Source organism: Talaromyces marneffei, chromosome 3 (genome assembly GCF_009556855.1).
Source record: "Talaromyces marneffei chromosome 3, complete sequence".
NCBI lineage: Eukaryota > Fungi > Ascomycota > Eurotiomycetes > Eurotiales > Trichocomaceae > Talaromyces > Talaromyces marneffei.
The window spans coordinates 1,141,115-1,159,383 of NC_072350.1; the positions used below are offsets into that span (position 1 = coordinate 1,141,115).

The 18,269-nt window shown below is 45.6% G+C and overlaps 7 protein-coding genes across 7 annotated transcripts; 4 read left to right on the plus strand and 3 right to left on the minus strand.

Annotated features, from left to right (window-relative positions):
• Positions 1–896: 896 nt before the first annotated feature.
• Positions 897–3,168, minus strand: EYB26_004155 (uncharacterized protein; the record flags this gene model as incomplete). Its single annotated transcript, XM_054263449.1, has 8 exons — positions 897–1,113; positions 1,173–1,425; positions 1,478–1,614; positions 1,688–1,956; positions 2,018–2,204; positions 2,260–2,335; positions 2,405–2,740; positions 2,826–3,168. 8 exons carry the CDS (start codon positions 3,166–3,168, stop codon positions 897–899), a joined length of 1,818 nt encoding a protein of 605 aa, XP_054119424.1.
• A 1,577-nt stretch (positions 3,169–4,745) lies between these two features.
• EYB26_004156 (uncharacterized protein) lies at positions 4,746–6,506 on the plus strand (the record flags this gene model as incomplete). The annotated part of the gene is made up of 2 exons (XM_054263450.1): positions 4,746–5,107; positions 5,168–6,506. 2 exons carry the CDS (start codon positions 4,746–4,748, stop codon positions 6,504–6,506), a joined length of 1,701 nt encoding a protein of 566 aa, XP_054119425.1.
• Positions 6,507–7,216: 710 nt separating this feature from the next.
• EYB26_004157 (uncharacterized protein) lies at positions 7,217–9,434 on the plus strand (the record flags this gene model as incomplete). Its single annotated transcript, XM_054263451.1, has 4 exons — positions 7,217–7,320; positions 7,381–8,095; positions 8,149–8,332; positions 8,389–9,434. 4 exons carry the CDS (start codon positions 7,217–7,219, stop codon positions 9,432–9,434), a joined length of 2,049 nt encoding a protein of 682 aa, XP_054119426.1.
• A 442-nt stretch (positions 9,435–9,876) lies between these two features.
• EYB26_004158 (uncharacterized protein) lies at positions 9,877–13,178 on the minus strand (the record flags this gene model as incomplete). Its single annotated transcript, XM_054263452.1, has 3 exons — positions 9,877–12,319; positions 12,373–12,641; positions 12,771–13,178. 3 exons carry the CDS (start codon positions 13,176–13,178, stop codon positions 9,877–9,879), a joined length of 3,120 nt encoding a protein of 1,039 aa, XP_054119427.1.
• Positions 13,179–14,065: 887 nt separating this feature from the next.
• On the plus strand, positions 14,066–14,560 carry EYB26_004159 (uncharacterized protein; the record flags this gene model as incomplete). Its single annotated transcript, XM_054263453.1, has 3 exons — positions 14,066–14,140; positions 14,196–14,436; positions 14,505–14,560. The coding sequence occupies 3 exons, from the start codon at positions 14,066–14,068 to the stop codon at positions 14,558–14,560; spliced, it is 372 nt and encodes a 123-aa protein (XP_054119428.1).
• A 759-nt stretch (positions 14,561–15,319) lies between these two features.
• On the plus strand, positions 15,320–16,118 carry EYB26_004160 (uncharacterized protein; the record flags this gene model as incomplete). The annotated part of the gene is made up of 2 exons (XM_054263454.1): positions 15,320–15,697; positions 15,744–16,118. The coding sequence occupies 2 exons, from the start codon at positions 15,320–15,322 to the stop codon at positions 16,116–16,118; spliced, it is 753 nt and encodes a 250-aa protein (XP_054119429.1).
• A 364-nt stretch (positions 16,119–16,482) lies between these two features.
• On the minus strand, positions 16,483–18,119 carry EYB26_004161 (uncharacterized protein; the record flags this gene model as incomplete). Its single annotated transcript, XM_054263455.1, has 3 exons — positions 16,483–16,507; positions 16,565–17,970; positions 18,030–18,119. 3 exons carry the CDS (start codon positions 18,117–18,119, stop codon positions 16,483–16,485), a joined length of 1,521 nt encoding a protein of 506 aa, XP_054119430.1.
• Between the last annotated feature and the right edge of the window lie 150 nt (positions 18,120–18,269).

Genomic DNA, 18,269 nt, shown 5'->3' on the forward strand with positions numbered 1-18,269 from the left:
GAAAGTGGGATGTGATAGAGGGCACATGGGCTTGATGGTTGTACAGGATTGAGTTTTCAGCTAGCCAACCCCAACCTGTCATGTGCCGACGTACATTTATCAGATTTGATCGAAGGCTTTGACCTGCATCTTATTCTAGGTAAGTAGTAGTTAAATTTGTCATCATACAGCTGCAGAGTAAGCCACAGTCTTACAGGGGTGGGCAACACTTGTTTTTGTTTCGATGTCCGATGAACGACAGTTCGTTTACCCAGCCATTAGGAGGACACCGGTATGGATGCAGTTGGTGCAGAGAAATGTGATAGAACTATTGACTCGATGTATGCCTTTTCCCTTCCCTGGACATGTTTCAGTCGATCAGTGTTCCCAATCTTTTGAGTCTACATGGAATGCAACCTAGACAACATTGCTGGGCTCGCTTGTTACTTTCAGAGAGATCGCCAACAGAATGTGTGTGTAGGCTTATACTACATAGTTCAATGGGCATTGCGATTGGCCAAAGTAACTAATAGTTCAGTATGTATAAGTATTTCTTAAGTTAACTACTACATAGTAGTTAATCTTAGAGCTCCAGCACTTAACCGTCTTTGGTTACCGTAGTTCCCGCACATTAGCCCTAGACCCTAGACACTCAGACAGTTTCCTAATTGGGACTGTCCTGTCAACAACTCAGGATATAAGGCTTGGATGGCTTTAAAGTCATCTCATAGATCAGAAACAGTACAAATCTTGCTCTAATTGCTTAATCGTTGTATTTCCCTGTTACCCAGCTTACAAGTACCCTCTAGCTGAAGTAAACACAATAACTGTTTCGTACAGATTTCACATCAAGCTGGTAAATCTCAGAGTATAAATTGGGTCAAACCATATCAGCTAAATGCAGTTCATACCACCTACTAAGAATCCGTAGAATCACGAGCCACCCGCCGCCGCACCTTGCCCTCGGCATCATGTTCCTCGTCCCAACGGGCGACTTCGGCTTTGGGAACCTTGACCAAGTGATGGACAACTGATTTGTTCTCATACTCTATTACCGTCTGTCGAAGCTCATAGCCCTTGATTCTTGGTAGAGCTTTGATCCATACGCAGTAGTATACGCCACAGAGCAGGAGTCTTTTATACATGTTGTTAGCTGTGAACTTAAAGAGGAGAGTTGCTTGATAAATACGTACAGTCCAATACCCACGACAAGGTACGTTCCGTACCAGAAACTGACGTCGCCACCGGTAGCACCTTTGAGAGGTGGATACCATGGAGCTATGAGCATGTAAGTATTCGTAAGAGTTGCAAACGCAATGGCAATATCCCATGCACGATACTGAGGTCGTGGAAGTCCAGCTCGACTACGGCGTCGCCGAATGAAGACCAAACCAACCACTAGAAGTAAGTTGAACACATTTCCAGGGTAGACAGCAAGATCCACCACTATCTCGAGATGTTAGTTGTATGTGTGAAACGTAGTTGTGCGTTAACATACCAAAGTTAAAGGCATCGCCGGCTGGTGGCGCGAGGATCATGATCAATGTTGTTGTCCATATAAACACATAAGGTCCTAAAGGCGTTCCGAAAGGTTTTGTATAAGTCCAGAACTTTGGATAAGGAAGGACACCCTGTCTATAAACATTGGCAAATTTAGATAAGAACACAGTAGAGGAGAAATGAAAAGATTCTACTGCATGAGACCAACCTTCCAGTTTCACGAAGTAGTCTTGACGAATTGATCAGGACAGCAACGAGGTTGCCAAACGCACTTATACAAATAAGCACATTAAGAGCTCGTGCAGCTCCACCGGTACCAAATACTTTTTGAAAAAACACTGAGGCAGCGATCTGCTTGGATGACAAGATATCCTCTCGCGAAGCGACGGAAAAGTAAGCAACGTTGGTCAAGATGTAAAGAACTGTGACCACAATCAAAGAAGACGGTGCACTCCATCGAAGGGTTTTGGTTGGATTCTGTTCAAGGTTAGTGGGATTTCTTGAAAATCTTCACACAAGAATGAGAATATTTGCTGACCTTCATCTCGTTCACGAGACCAAAGGCATTTGTATAGCCTGCATAGGAGAAAATGATCTTGACCATGGCATTAGTGGCACCGTATGCGGTGGCACTCGATGTTCCTCTCCACGCATCTCGCCAGTTGATATTAGGATCTTCCACGCGAGTATGCCCTCCGAGCACTACTAAGCCCGCAATCGATATTCTAAAGTAGTCAGTAACTGATAATTATTCATAGAGGGGATTGAATGGCCACAAACAGTAACAAAGTTGCGAGCTTGATGAAGCCAAATCCGAGAACAACTCGTAGAGACCATCTGGTGCTCGATATGACAACTTTTGAGTTTCAGGGTTAGTCCATGCTGACTACAGTATACGGACATCAGGCTCAAGCCATGGACGAACCTAATGTTGCCAGAGTATATACGCCAACAGCCACTGCCTTCAACTGCCACGCTGTGTATGTATGCCCGGCAAGCTTGAACATATACTGGGCAAAAACAATTGCGTTGCTGCTCGCAAACGAGAAGATGACGTGTTTTATAGCGAATACCGTGGGGAAAAAGTACAACGGTTTCGGATATGCTTGTTCTAGGTATACGACGTCGGATCCAGAACGACTGGGAAAGTACGATGATAGCTCCAGATAACAAGAGAGGGTACTCTGGGATAGCAGGTACCCTATTAACCAGTAGATCATCGTCAAACCCACCGAACCGACACCGCTCAATATCGTAGCCGCTTTGAAGGACCGAAGAATATTAGTCCAACAGAACCGACTGGAATGATAAGATCCACAGTAGAGAGTTTAGGGTTGAAAACTTACGTGTTGAAAAAATACCAGTACCAATCATTTGGTTGATGTTCAAACACAAGCTCACCCATGAATTGACAGAATATCCCAAAGGAGATTCCTTTTCCACCGGGGCACCCCTCGCATCTTGATAAGTTGCGATTGAGGTGTTTGCACCTTCAGCTACCTTATAATTGATATCGCCATCCTTGACGAACTCTTCGTCGGAATCTCTGTCACTGGCATTGACACCCACGTCATGGCCTTTTTCTTGATCCGTGAAGGGTAGTTCTGAAGTCATTATTGAATAAGGAGGATATGCTTCTAATTCATGAACGTCGTCCAATAGACCGGTGAACAAGTAAAGGGGCATCATCTTGTCCCTTCTTATAGCCTGTCAATGACAAAGATACGAGTTCGATGTTTTATTAACTGAGCCGCTAAGGAGGGTGCTCATCGGCGTCACCAATGGCGCCATGTAGTGCCACAAGAAGACCGCAACAACCATTCGACCAAGACCACGTTATATGCACCATGACAGGGATTATTGTGTGTATTGTGTGTATTGTGTGCGAAGATGAGGATATTATGTCACAGCTAACTCTTGGCTGGACATCTTTTTCGAATAGAGGAGCTAATCAGGAGACACCATGACGTTCCTCCGCACGGCTGTTTAGCTATGAGCTAGGAATATCCACCAATTTAGGGCGACCATGTGGAAATGGAATAGCTCTTGGTCTATCGGAATTAATCATTACCGAGATACCCTGGTTAAATCTTCTTCAGGGTATGTCGACATGCGTTTTCATAGAGCCCAGACAGTTTGGAAAGCTAGGATTCGTTGACAGGGTATGAGAACAGATTTCATATACCTGTATTATAGCCTAGCACTTGCCTCTACAGACACTTAGCTTATACCAATAACGAGACCAGACTGGACACGATTCGAGGTTTTCGTGTCTGGACATTCAACAATGTATGGCAACATCGTCGACCATGTTCAAACGAAATGGCAGAACTGTATTGTAGCGTGACAGTCAGAGTCAGAGTTAGAGTAGGATTTGACACTGATACCATGGTTCGTTAATATAAGATGACAGAAATCCGGTGCTAGTAGTATGTGGAAACCGCTGGAGAGTCAATATGCACGTTGCCATGAAGCAAAAATTCAAGTTATGGATCGGACCAACATTGAATATCTAGGTAATCGCAACATAGTGCTTGCTAAGACACTCTACAAGGATACTTTTCAGATCTCTTGGCCTCTATGATGCCAGACAGCTTGTAACAAATGTTATCTGGCCAAATTTCAGCTCCAGGACGGTGACGCCAACCAAATCGCGTTCCTTCAGGAGATGTTACCAGATGGGCCAGCAAGTCTGGGTCATCCCACAGGTCATAGGACGTAGTATGCAGAGGAACCAATATGATTTCACTGCTTTGCTGGGCAGTCAGAGCAATCGAGTTAGGGCTAGGGCTGTCTTTAAAAGGTTAGCGCTGTTCTGACTCGGCGAGCAGCCACTCAGTCCTCTTTAGGCCTAGCGTGAACAGGTCGGCGCGTGCTGGACGGTCGGACCAACGTACTCATGTTTTGTTTGGTTGCTCCAGGACCTCCAATCAGGAACAAATTCATCCCTCAATATGAAACAACGGAGACTCAAAACCTGGAGAATGGATGCCGCTGACGACAATAGTAGCACTCTCTCTCCGTTCATCCCGACCACCGCCCAGAAGGGAAGAGGCTGACTTGAGAGCTGAACTTCTGATTTCTGTGTGACACATCTTTCTCCCTTGGCTTCACTGGATGGCCAGCCACGCTTTGTCCGTTCGGATTGGTCTCGTTATGCAACCCTTTACGACTCTCGACATGATATGACTCTCGCTTCTTGTATTCTCATTCTGTCCTTTGCATCCAACTGCTCCTCGGAATAATATAGACTCGTCGTAGGAGCAATGCGCCTGTTTCGGAAATATTGTCTGCCATCGCATACCGAGAAGAGTGCGGGGAAGAAGAACAAGGAAAAGACTCGATTCCGCACGCCAAGCTCGTTCAGCAGCAACAGTACCAAATCCACCAGCAGGACGTCTCCTCTGTCTCCTCCTTATTCTTCACCGAGCTACGATGCTACGAAACAACTGCCCCCCCAAGTTCTCAGCAGAATATTCTACTATGTCTGCCCTCATTCGCTCGATGAATCATACAACTCGTCCGAGGAGTCAATAACTGAAGATGGCTGCATGTTATGTGATATGCGCGACTTGGCATGTTGCGCTTTGGTGAGCAAGAAATGGTGCACGCCAGCGCAAAATCTACTGTTCGTTTTTACTCCTGCCTCTAGCTAGCCTCTTTCACTGACCCCGATCCTGTATTTCAGCTATCGACATGTCCGCATCGACGCCGTTCATTACTGTGAACTCGAGATCGAACTATCAGCAAAACGCAAACGCCGCCGCTCTTTTGTTGACCAAAATGGGAAAAAGTTGGATGTTCCCCAGTCGCGATTACATCAGTTCATGAGGACAGTCAGGGATTCTCGAAAGCTTGCCAACACTGTTCTATCATTGAGATTGCCATACATGACCCGAGAGGCCAGCAAGTCTGATCTAGCTCGAACTATTTCCGTCTTACACAGTTTGCGATATGTCGATCTACCGGCGGGATTCTTCACTGATGACCCCTCGTCGTACGCCCTGAAGCAGGAGCTGATAGCCAATTGTCCTGATATCCGACGGATGACATATGCGCATGGCTCGGAGATGGGTTTCTCTCAGATAGTCGATTCGTCGTTGTGGAAGAACCTGGAGAGCCTAGAGCTATCAAATCTTCAAGTTGAAGAGAGTGCTTTACGGCAGGCTCTCTCTTCATTCCCTGCTTTGAAAAGCTTGAATATGGAGAACATATCATCAATAGGAGACTCTCTTTTCATGCCTAACCAATTTCTACCGACGTTCCCGCCTATCGCCAAGTTGACTATTCGGAACATGTCAGCCATCACCGCTGGCGGACTGGCTGATCATCTCTCCGCTCCACAGACTCAACATGCGCTTAAAGAATTGGTTCTGGTGCAGTGCGGGGTCCGTCCGGAATCACTCCATACGATTTTTTCTAGGGCTCCCCAGCTAGCAAACCTCACGCTAGAGTTAGAAGTGGTCAAGTCCTTTCTTGCTCAAGAAATCCCGCTCCTAGCGTCCAGAAGTCTGAAAACCGTACACTACGAGATTACCTGCTCAAGCAGCTCGACTGGATTACAGCCTGTGACAAAGTCTTATTATGACTATCTGATGTCTTCACTCAAGGCAAACAACCTTCCCTCTTTACGAAACCTTTATGTCCTGGATTCTCAATTTGCCGATATACTTCTTCTAGCACCTCCACCGCGTCTCTTCGGTGGAGGTGAAAACGGATTTCAGTCACTGGGACCCGGCTTGCAACACCCGTTGACCCTGTTTACCAAAGGCATGGACGAGTTTGAATGGAATGTGACCGAGTTCGAACCGGCGTCTTCTGGTAGACGAGCAAGTATGACCAGACCGGTCAGTTTCCACTCGGCGCAACTGAGTTCACGGTGGGGTGGAGAAGCGCGCGAGAGTGTCATTGTGGGGAATGGATTTGGGGGATACCTTGCAGTCCCTGTGAATGAAGGACGACCTATGAGTAGTGGAGGGATTCGGGGCCATAATACAAGGGATAGCAAGTACGACCTCTGGAGGTGATTGTACTTTTCTTTCTTGCTGAGTTTTTGCCCTTGTGCATTAACCTTTGTATGACAATCAATCTAATTGCATAGTTGGCTTTCTGTGTTTGGCGCTATGAATAATGCATTTAGATGTGGCTCTGATGTCAAATACATGTGAAAATAGTATATCATCTCATCCTGCTAGGCTATATAAGCTCTTAGATCATTCAGCTTGCCCTCTTTCTAGGGAATCATATCCTGGCCAAGACCAGCGCCACTCAAGCTATGTCTTGAATGACAAAATCCATGAACAAGAATACGCATTTTCTGCATCTAGAGCCCTCAGAAAATCATCGAGAATTCTATTTAGGGACTAGTCTCAGATTGTGGATCTGCCTGCGGATGTCGTTCCCCCACATGAATGTATGTTTGTTATGTTTGTTCTGGAAATCACGAACTGATTCCAATAATTCTACAACGATATTCTTTTTGCACATTCACAGGCGCTCAATTAATTCGATCAGTCTTTCATGTCTGTTTGCAAGCATTGCGGTTGTCAAATATCCGTCACACAACATACTAGTTGCCAATTCTGCGACGTGCCCGCGGTCTGATTACCCTACATCAACGCGTCAAGAAATTCGAAACCGAATACATTGAAGCTTACCGGTCCTTCACTTAACGCAATTTTGCTATACGGACTTGTCCAATTCTCGATTAGGGCCATAAGGCCCAGGTGTATGCAAGATGGCAATGACGTTCACGGAAAATAGCATCAAGGAGCTTCGATTACGGCTGGAGGATGCGGTATTGAAATGCTCGGAGCGCTGTCTCTATCAGTCTGCGAAATGGTAATTGATCGTCAACCTCCCAACTTGAACTAAGGAACGAAAATTAAATTTAGATTTCAGGGCCGCAGAAATGCTCAATTCGCTTGTGCCCACCGATGGCAACGATACGGACGCGGAATCGCCCATGGAGACCGATCCTCAGCCGAATGTGAACCCATTTAGTGGTCAGTCAGATCCCACCGAGGCTGCTCTGGAATTACAAGAAGCACACAAATACCTTCTAGCAAAGTCTTATTTCGACACGCGAGAATACGATCGATGCGCCGCTGTTTTCCTTCCTCCTACGATACCCCCCGTTCCGCTTTCTAATGTGTCTCCGAATGTCAAGACCAGAGCCTCGTTGACGCCCCAGAAAGGGAAAAGAAAGTCCTTCATACGACCAGGATCAAAAGCCGGTCAGGCGCTGCCCCGAAATCCATATCCGAACCTCAGTCAGAAATCCTTATTCTTAGCATTATATGCCAAATATCTAGCTGGAGAGAAGCGAAGGGATGAGGAGACAGAGATGGTACTGGGACCTGCAGATGGCGGTATGACTGTTAATCGAGAGCTCCCGGATCTGGCTCGGGGTTTAGAAGGGTGGTTTGCAGACCGGCAAGAACGGAGGCTGCAAGATCGTGGTCAAGGGTGGCTAGAGTACTTGTATGCGGTCATTCTTATAAAGGGCAAGAACGAGGAGGAAGCGAAGAAATGGTTGGTACGGAGTGTACATCTGTTTCCGTTTCATTGGGGGGCATGGCAGGAACTGAATGATTTGCTGCCAAGTGTGGACGATGTAAGCCTTCTTTTTTAATCATGCTGGGTATCCGCAGAATTAACGAAGAGCAGTTGAAACAAGTCGCGGAGACGCTTCCACAGAACATCATGTCCTTCATTTTCCAGGTTCATTGCAGTCAGGAGCTATATCAAGCCACCGATGAAACACACCAGACTCTCAATGGTCTTGAGTCTATTTTCCCGACTAGCGCGTTCTTGAAGACTGAAAGAGCTCTTCTCTACTATCACTCAAGAGGTGAGTGACTCCATACTTAGCCGGGTATCTGATAGATATAAACTGACAATCTATAGACTTTGAGGACGCATCAGCCATATTTGCAGATATCCTTATTGAATCACCCCATCGCTTAGACAGTCTGGACCATTACTCCAACATTCTCTACGTCATGGGAGCAAGGCCCCAACTAGCATTCGTCGCACAACTAGCCACAGCGACGGACAAATTCCGACCAGAAACTTGCTGTGTGGTAGGAAATTACTACTCCCTAAAATCCGAACACGAAAAAGCAGTCATGTACTTCCGACGAGCACTCACACTCGACCGCAACTTCTTATCAGCATGGACACTCATGGGCCACGAATACATCGAAATGAAAAACACCCACGCCGCAATCGAGTCCTACCGCCGCGCCGTCGACGTGAACCGCAAGGATTACCGGGCGTGGTACGGTCTAGGACAGGCATACGAAGTCCTGGACATGTGCTTTTATGCCCTTTACTACTACCAACGAACCGCTGCATTGAAGCCCTACGACCCCAAGATGTGGCAAGCGGTGGGAACATGTTATGCGAAAATGGGCCAATTACCGCAAAGCATTAAAGCGATGAAACGTGCTCTGGTTGCGGGGGCATACTATGAGCAAGGTCCCAATGCTGCTACCGCTGATCATCCTGCGGCAGGACGTAAGGTTCTTGATCCGGATCTCCTTCATCAGATTGCTCTACTCTATGAACGGCTGGGAGATGAGGATGAGGCTGCGGCGTATATGGAACTTACTCTGCAGCAAGAAAGTGGAGAGATCGAACGCACGGAAACGGACTCTGATGACGATGGCGATGACGCGAACTCAGACGATGAGACTACTACTCGTTCTCAACGGCAACGACGACGCCAGAAGAGCCGAGGCGACGATGACGAGGTTGAAGCTGTTGGCGGCACGGGCGTTACAGCGACAACATCCAAAGCGCGACTGTGGCTTGCTCGATGGTCCCTCAAACATGGTGAACTCAATAGAGCAGATCAATTAGCTGGTGAGCTGTGTCAAGACGGGATAGAAGTCGAAGAAGCGAAGGCTTTGATGCGAGATGTTCGAGCGAGAAGGGAGGGTGGAGGATGATGGCGGCAGACTATCTAGATAGAAATATATGTCTTAATGACTTTTATGATTTATGTTTTCTGATATATGGATCTTACTGTTTGAGAGGAGAATAAACTGCATTGTTGATTACCTTGGGATATTAATTCATACATCATTAGGCCCTTGAATCCTAGAAATGAATCTAGGAATGGGCACAAACCATCGCCATCGCCATCAACCCATTCGAATAAAAGAAAGACTATCGAGAATTACATGTTGCCCCAGAAATTAACAGACTGCCCAATTCATCATGACCTGAACCTCAAAAAAGAAAAGAAAAAAAAATGAAATCAAACCATCAAGAAATTCATAAAAATTCCCAAGGCATCTCTTCAAGCGACTTCAAGAAGTGGTCAATATCGATGGTCCAATGTTTCCAACACCAATCGAGAATAATTACATGCTGGGTACAGTCAGGTGATTAGACGAATGCCGAAGACGAATAGCGGCTAACCGAGCCATCAATCTGACCAACGTCACGTGGAATGGGGAGATACGATCCATTGTGAATGGCATAGCCGTCTGGAACGTGCCGAGCAGGACGATATGGGCGATAGTAACGATCACCATCTAGATGGACCGTAGGATTGACAGAGACGAACTCGCCGAGGGCTTCGACTTCGCTGGGTTCGTAAAGATTGACGATGCTCGCAGCTGCACGACCGCCAGGGGCAGAAGCTCTAGTAGTGTGTTCATTGATTTGATCAATGATACGTCGAGGTCCAGACACAACCTGGGCTGCGTTGCCACCTTCGCGCCATGAGATCGTAGCGTAGAAGTATTGGGTGCCGTATATGGACCACCAGTCGTTCAAGGTGAACATTTCGTTGTCGATTCCACCCTGACCTCCAGCCTTGAGGATGCGACTGTCAAGAAAGAAGATCTTTCCCTGAGTTGGGAGAGCGGGTTGTGGCTGAGAGAGTTCAGCGGCCAGCAGGTTACCCATATCGTATAGCTGCATAGCGAGGACTCTGGATGGGTCTTTGATATCGACCAAAACAATGCCCAAAGCCATGCCATTTATGGCAGCAGATGGATTAGACAGGCGAAGTCTTCTACGCGTGTGTGTAAACCCCAGTGATTTCACAAAATGCTTTGCAGAGAATATGAATTCACGTGGAGCTTTGCGAAAAGAATCCTCTTGGAAACCCGATTCACCACAATAGATTGGAACAGTGGAAAGTGGAGATATCGGGTGGTTTCGCAGAACGCTTGTAGACACAGGCGCCTCGTCGTCAGGATTGATTCCAAAATATACTTCGAAATCCATTGGTTCGTGTTCAGGACTCGGTATATGACACAACCCTGCGGCTGGTTCCAGCTCTTCTTCCAGTTCTTCCAACTCCTCTTCTGACTCCTCTTCTACCTTTTCTTCTGCCCCTGCTTGTGCCTCTTCGATGAACTTCCATGCCTCTTCGAAAGTAGCTGCTGCTCGAGTTGAAATTTCACGAGATAGGAAATTTGAATTCTCTCTCAAGGGAGTTGTAAAACCACTACCGAGCCCGCTGGGAGTCTGTCCAGGCTGAGATGAAGGATTTGCACTGTGACTGTCGACGCTGCTAGCCCAAGCCCGTGGGATGGGGCTTCCTCTTGCTCGAAGAGAGTACTGAGGAGCTTGATCCAAATCCATGATTGCAGAATGCTCCATGGTTGCAGATAGTTTGAGACGCTTCAAGCGCAATGCATGAGGTAAGTTTGGCGATGTGAAGTTCAAGTTTGACGCAGAGTTCAAGGCCATCAGAGGATGAACAGGAGATGCTGTGCGTTTGCATTTATTAAGTGAGCTAGTAGTTGATGACTGACTGAAAGGCCTCCTATTATGCATGTTACCTCTAATCAAAGAGGCTGGTGCCTGGTTAACAGAAGGTGGTGTCAAGCCCAGAGAGATAAGACTGGGTGATTTGGACAAAGGAGAAGTGCATGTGAATGATGATGTTGAGGTGGTTTGAGATTTGTCTACAATATACTTAGTCTTTCTATTGGTGCCAGCCACCTTCTCAAACCATACGGCATTCTCCTCCTCCAACTCGTCTGCAGGAACAGCACGTGCTTTCGCCGCCAGGTCTTGCAACTCAACGAATGAGATGGCATCCTCAAACGACCTATCCCAGTGGATCTTCAGGACTCGAGGGAACCTCAGTGTATAATACTGGGCGTTGCTTGGCTTCTCAAAGCCGCTGCCCAGTAACTCTACGACAAACGGAGTCTTGAACGCAATATCCATATTGGGTAAAGAGTTGTGGATACTGTAGCAGTCAAACGTGCTGTTTGAATCAACGTCACAGGCAACAAATTTGCCCCACTGATTGAGCACTTGTATGTCATTCACACTCAGACTGCGCGCGCCGATCATATCGACAATGCGGAATCGAGGCAAAGCACTCAGTCGAATAACGTCTTCCTTATTGTCAAGACAACCTATGAAGAAGTGTGTCCAAGAGAGTTGAGGCTTCGTTGATAGAATAGGAGCATCTTTCGCGTCATACCGTGCACCTATCAGGGCAAAATCAACAGTATCGCCAAGTCCAGGTATATAATCTTTCTTGAGCTTTATCCATCGACAAAAGCCATCAGCACTTTCTGACATTAGGACAGAAAAGTAAGGCTCATCACATGCTTTGATGACATAACCTTCCCATCTTTCAGCGATACTCCGTGCCAGTGCTTGCTGAAGACGTCGTATCGCATCAAGACGAGAAAAGTCGATGATCTCTTGTTCAAAGATCTCGGCGCGTCCGGGAGTAATTTTGACTGTTTCTTTGAGCAATAATCTTCGTAATCTATGGGGTTTACTAATGCAAATGTCATCGTCTAGTAGCAGGATATCGAAGAAAACAATCATCAGATGTTCGTATGGTTTGGGCCTAAGTAATCAGTGTGTTTGTACCTTCAAGTAGGAAGGCTGAGGAAGACTGACTGTGAATCAAGTTCTGTACCAATGAATATGTCTGAACGACTCAAGAACTTTCTCAATTTATGAAATTCTAGTATCTTGCCATCTCTGTCGTCCCAAACAAGCAGTTCTCCTTCCAGGATACAGCGCCGAGAAACCTTGCAATGAGGTTCGCCAATTGCTAGACTACGTTTGATGACATCGTGAATACCAGCCCTATCGAGAGTCGAGTCTTTGCCACTTTTAGAGAAAATCTGAATGCAGTCCTGTCCCTTCGTGATATCAATGTGTATCTGGCAGTACTCTCCGTCATATTTCCTCTCAAGACTCATTCTTCGTTAGCGGATCATGTTGCTGCAGTGCTTGATACTTCGAGCCTTATAGTAATCTGGACGACCTATCTTGATTCCAAGCCGAGGTACAAGGTGCTCTAGGGCTTTGTCGCCCAAGAGGTTGGCGAAGTCTGATTGTGGTTGCGGAGGGAAGAGCTTAAGTGAAGGCGACGTTAAAAGCTCAACCGCGGCTTCAAGGGAGTCCTGAAACAGAAGGAAGTGAGGCAAGAGGAAATGTACTTTTTTGAGAAAGTACTCTGCAGGGAGCTGCACGGGATGATATGACTTCAAGATCATGCGTGTCAACCATTTCGCATCTCGACTGCTCAGTCTGCGATACAGCGATCCCAGCACTTCATCAACATCAACAGCAGCGTATTTCCTGCGTACATTCGGACCGGAGAATCGGCAACGTGAGGCAACTTCTTGAAGAATATTGTCTATTTCCTCAACGGTGACTTCTTGTCCGGGCAGGATTTGGTTTTCGGCTTGGCTCATTACATTTTCAACGCATTCACCGAGGTCACCTTTCCCGCTGACCTGCCACTGGCTGAGGTCTTTCAACCTGGAGGCTCCAAGGAATAGACATCTGCCGACGATACGAGCCAGCGAAGCATGCTGTAACCAATACACCCTATCCGGCCGCTTCTCAGGAAATAGACATGATAGTACGGCAAAGCAGGTCAGTATCTTTGTCGTGTAGTTGTTTCAAATAGTTCAAGCACCAGCTTGAGATTGTACGGAAGTCAGGATCTTGTGCTTTCGCGGCACTCGTGGCTTTGAGATGGCGGTTTCGCTCCAAGCCGGAAAGTAGATCACACACATAAGAAAACTTGAAGCCCATTCTCTTTCCAACGATGTCCCGGCTCGAATCGCGCGCGTGGAGCGCAAGAAGGCATTTTTGGATGATTAATAACAGATAATAAACGCGTTGCAGAGTCTTTGTGCTGGGGACAAAGCAGAGAGCTGGAAGCAACCAGGAAAAAGGGTTCGGAAAGTAGGGAAGCAAACGCGACTCTCGGATTAGGGCTAAGACCCAGCACGCGTCCATGGTACGCGAAGTCACATGATATAGGTTTTAGTTATCAGGCTACGAGTAGGGATGGGAAATTTTCAATATTAGCGTGAAATTGAAATTTCATCGTATTTCAACCCGAGCTTGAAATTTTCATTCAATTTTCAACTCATCCAGAGGAATGCTTAGTAATTCAACCTGACCAATCATATTTCTGTATTCGGTCCCAAAACGTGCATAGTACATTCTGCAACAACAGCAGCAACAACAACAATAAATATATATATTTAATTATTTATATATCAAACATAGTGAAGCTGATGCAGACAGGCCATGTCAACTCGCTTAAGCTCTCATCAACTGCTATACAATGAAGCTCGATATCAACACTCTATCTCGCTCTGAAGTAAACGCAGCGTTTGATGTTTACAATCTTCACAATAGAGTAAGTTGATTATATATAAATATCCTCTCGAATCTAATTTTTGTTGTTTTTTTAGAAAAATGCCTCAGTACGCTGTAAATTTTGCAGAAGTAAGGCATTTTGTGCGAATATTTCCCGCCAACGATCGCATCTCAAGCAATGCCATCACTTCCTCATGAACGCTCGCAAGATGGCCCAAAAGCCTCAAAATAAGGATATTCTAGTAACCCCAGCGTCATCTAGTCAGCAAACAATCGACTTCGCAGTGGCTCATAAAGAGCAGATCAACTCGCTGCTTGGAATGATGATATTCGCAGGTGCGAGGCCTTTCTCGATCCTTGAAGACGATTTTATGAAGCGATTTATCATTGCTCTTAATCCCCAGTATCCTATCCCTTCACGCAGCAAGCTGACAGACTCAATTCTGTCAACTTGTTATAAATCAACTCTGGATCAACTGGTTGATGTCCTGTCCAAATCTTGCTATATCAATATATTAGTTGATGAATCAACTGATATTTCAAGGTGTCAAGTTATGAATCTTTCAGTAACTGATGGTTCAAAGCACTATTACTAGTGTTCTTGTCAACTTGACGCTATCTTAATGACATCTACTACAATAGCAGATTGGATTGTTGAGCAGGTATTTATTCTCTTTTATTCTAAAGAAAATATACCTAACATGAAATCTTCTAGGCTGGCATATTAGTTGATGGACGATATGAGCGACTTAACGCCCTTACTACCGATACGTGTTCAACAATGAGATCAACCTGGGCAGATTTGCAACAACGACCTCAATTTTCTCATGTGTTTATGGTACCTTGCGATTCGCATGGCTTGCAGCTTCTTATAAAGGACCTTCTTACCTTACCTTCGATCGATGTGGTATTCAAAAAGTGCCAGTCAATAATCTCGCACTTTAATCATTCTCCACTTCAACTATCTATCCTATAAGCGATCCAGATGGAGGAGTATGGGGAAGAAAAGTCGCTTTTGAGTGCAATTATCACACGTTGAGGTTCGCAATATACTATGCTGCAAAGTATTAAAAGATCAGAGGCTGCTCTTTCCAAATTTGCAAGAAGGGAAGACATTGATCTTGGTGCTACACTGAAGGCTGTCTTAAAAGATGATTTATTTTGGATCTATCTTGGCAGGTTGATCCAAATCATAAAACCTCTTCATGAAGCCATAAAAATGTCGGAATCGGTAAAATCAGATATGTCCAAGGTCTTACAACGTTGGCTTAATATCAATCGACATCTCCTTGCTTGCCAACCTTTGCAACCATTTTCTGAGGATATCGAAGCATTTTCTAGGATAACCTTCAGGCAGCGCTTGGAAAAACAGCTTACTGATATGTACTACACAATGTACTATCTTGATCCTAAGAACTGCCATACAAATCTGCAACCTCAGCTACAGAGACGTGTTAACAATGTTATCTCTAAATATTATTCTGATTCAGCGTCTGCGGTCGCAGAGTTTGTTGCTTTTCGAACTAAAAGCGGAGTCTTCTTTGAGGCCCCATGTTGGGACCATACAGCTGACCCAAAACTCTTTTGGAGGATGCATGTGAGTAGAATGACTTAATAAAGACTTTTTACTAATAACTTTTTAGCAATCTGTCTCTGGAGTTTCCTCAGGTCTTGCCAATCTAGCTCTTCGATTCCTAAATGCGACTGCAAATTCGGTAGCTTCTAAACAGGCTTTCTCCATACAGAATCTACAAATCACAAAGATAAGGAATCGACTCACAATAGAGCATGCCGATAAGCTCAATTTTATCTACATCAATAGTCGCGCGTTGAATGAGATTATGTCTAATCAACCAAACACCGAGGAGATCGCGGTGCTCGAAATTGAGGCTGAGAACGACTTTATCGATACCTGGAAGATCAGTCGATCTGTTATGGATTTGGAATACAACGATAGAGAGGAAAAAATTGAGGAATCTCAGGTCAGCGACGTCGCTGGGCCGCTTATTTTGATCTGATAGTAATTTGGATTGATTGCGGAAAAATCAGAGTTCTTTGGAATTTCCATATGTATGCCAAGGCGCACTAAATTTATATGGCAATTTTTATTTTCAAAAAACAAAAAAAAATTTCAAAATTTCAATTCAATACGTTGAAATTTCGAAATTGAAATATTTTTTTCCCAACCCTAGCTACGAGTCTTCTGAATATATGTATAATACATTTTATGTCTCTTTCCCCCCGAAACTCACAATCGACCTAAGACCAAACCCCATTCCTTTTAAAAGAATAATATATGAATGCCTGAACCCCATATACGCCTTCTATCGCCTCCATCACACCGGATTGCCGAGTATCGAATAAAGCGGTACACGAGGCCAATTACAAGATACCTTGCTTTTGGAGACTGAACACAGATATTAGTTGCGATGGCACGAAATATATAAATGGGGGGAATGCATACTCATAGTAGATTCTTTCCGGCATGACGTTTCCTTCGGCATCCTCCATCTGTACCACATTATCCTTGCTTTCTTTCTCTTTCTTCCTTTCCTGCTCGAGTTTCTCCCATAGTCGCATTGCATCTTCGATTCGGACAATCTCGCGGAACAAGTTGGTTTGTTGGGTGATGCCCAAGCATTTCAAGCCATATATATGTCGCGCCTCTGAAAAGTGCTTATCGAATGCACGTCGACCCATGTAAACGAAGTTACCGCAGATCTCACATGGATATTCCACACCAAGACCATGCAGCTTGTACAACCAGTAAGGAATAGGTTTGCCATCCCAGGCAAGCGGCAGTTTGAGTGGGTTGTATATCTTGTCGTCCCCTTCTTCGTCGGATTCTTCTTCGCGACCAAAGGCACCGGATGATAGTTCCGTATCTGCCATAAGAGCTTCGATTTCCATCTGCCTCTCACGCTCCGTCATACCTTGCTTTCGCTCCACATTCACTCTGGTTGCTTCCCTTTCGGATTGTAGTGTCTTTGTCAAGCATCGAACGCGATGTTCGCGCTCTGCAACTGCTCGTTCTTTGAGTGATTTCAAGGAAGAATCCTTGATGGCGCCTGCTGAGCTAGCGCCATTCGTTGTTGCAGTCCCATTGGCCTTTTTCGCTTCAGCAGCTTTGATGTGCTTCTTGCCTGTCAAGTGGTTCTTGTACACATTCTCATTCTTAAACTCTTTTTCACAATCAGCACACCATATGCCTTCTCCTGTTCCCTCCGTTTTGGGTCCGGCGGAGTCAGTCGTAGTTGCTTCAAGACCCCAACCGGGAACTTCCTGGGCGGCCCATAGTTTTTCAAACTCCTCATCGTATGATGCGAACAGCTTGGGAAGGTTCTCCAAAGGGCGCACACGCTTAAGAAAACCTTCAAGGTAACTTGCCAAATCACCCACGTACTTGAAGTATCTATCGGAGACCTTTGCTGCCCGTTTGATAGGTAATTGTGGGGGAGTAAACGCATCGAATTGATCGATATATTGAATATATGTGACTCGTTTGACGCCAGGAATGTTGAGGTAGTCCTCGTGGAGCTGAATCAAATCCAAAAATTGTCCATATGCCTCTTCTCCGGTGAACATGGAATCTATTTCGGGGGCGAAACTTTCGCCCTCTCCCGGATGTCGTCGTTTGTATGCGCGTTCCAAATTTTCGACCGGCTCGTTGGGGTAGCGTTTGTGAAAGTCTTTGATCTGATCTAAGCGCTTGTAAAATTCCTCGAACGCATCGCCTGTGGAGATGGACTGAATTTCCTGAGCACGTAGACCTTCGGCATCTTTGTAGATATCGTGTAATCTTTTTGACTGTTCTTCTATGCGATCCAGAAATCCAGCGATCTGATGGTCTCGGGCGAGTCTTTCACGTATCTAATCAAAAGAAAAATCAGCATATAGTTAGAGAAGAAAATGGTTCAGAGACGACATACATTTCGAGGTTCTTCAGCCACCCGGTCGGCAATTCCTTGCTCCAGCCGCTCGAGATCCTCATGGATAAATCTCTGATCTTCGAGAACCATGGCGGCTTATGTAAAAGGAAAAAACCGTGGGATAGTTCGCAGTTGTTTGCTAGAATCAATGTTGCGACACAGATGGACTAAATGAATAGCTCAGAGCCTTTTGCGGATGCTAAGAGGTCACGTGCGCTTTATCGTTGCACGGGCCAACAG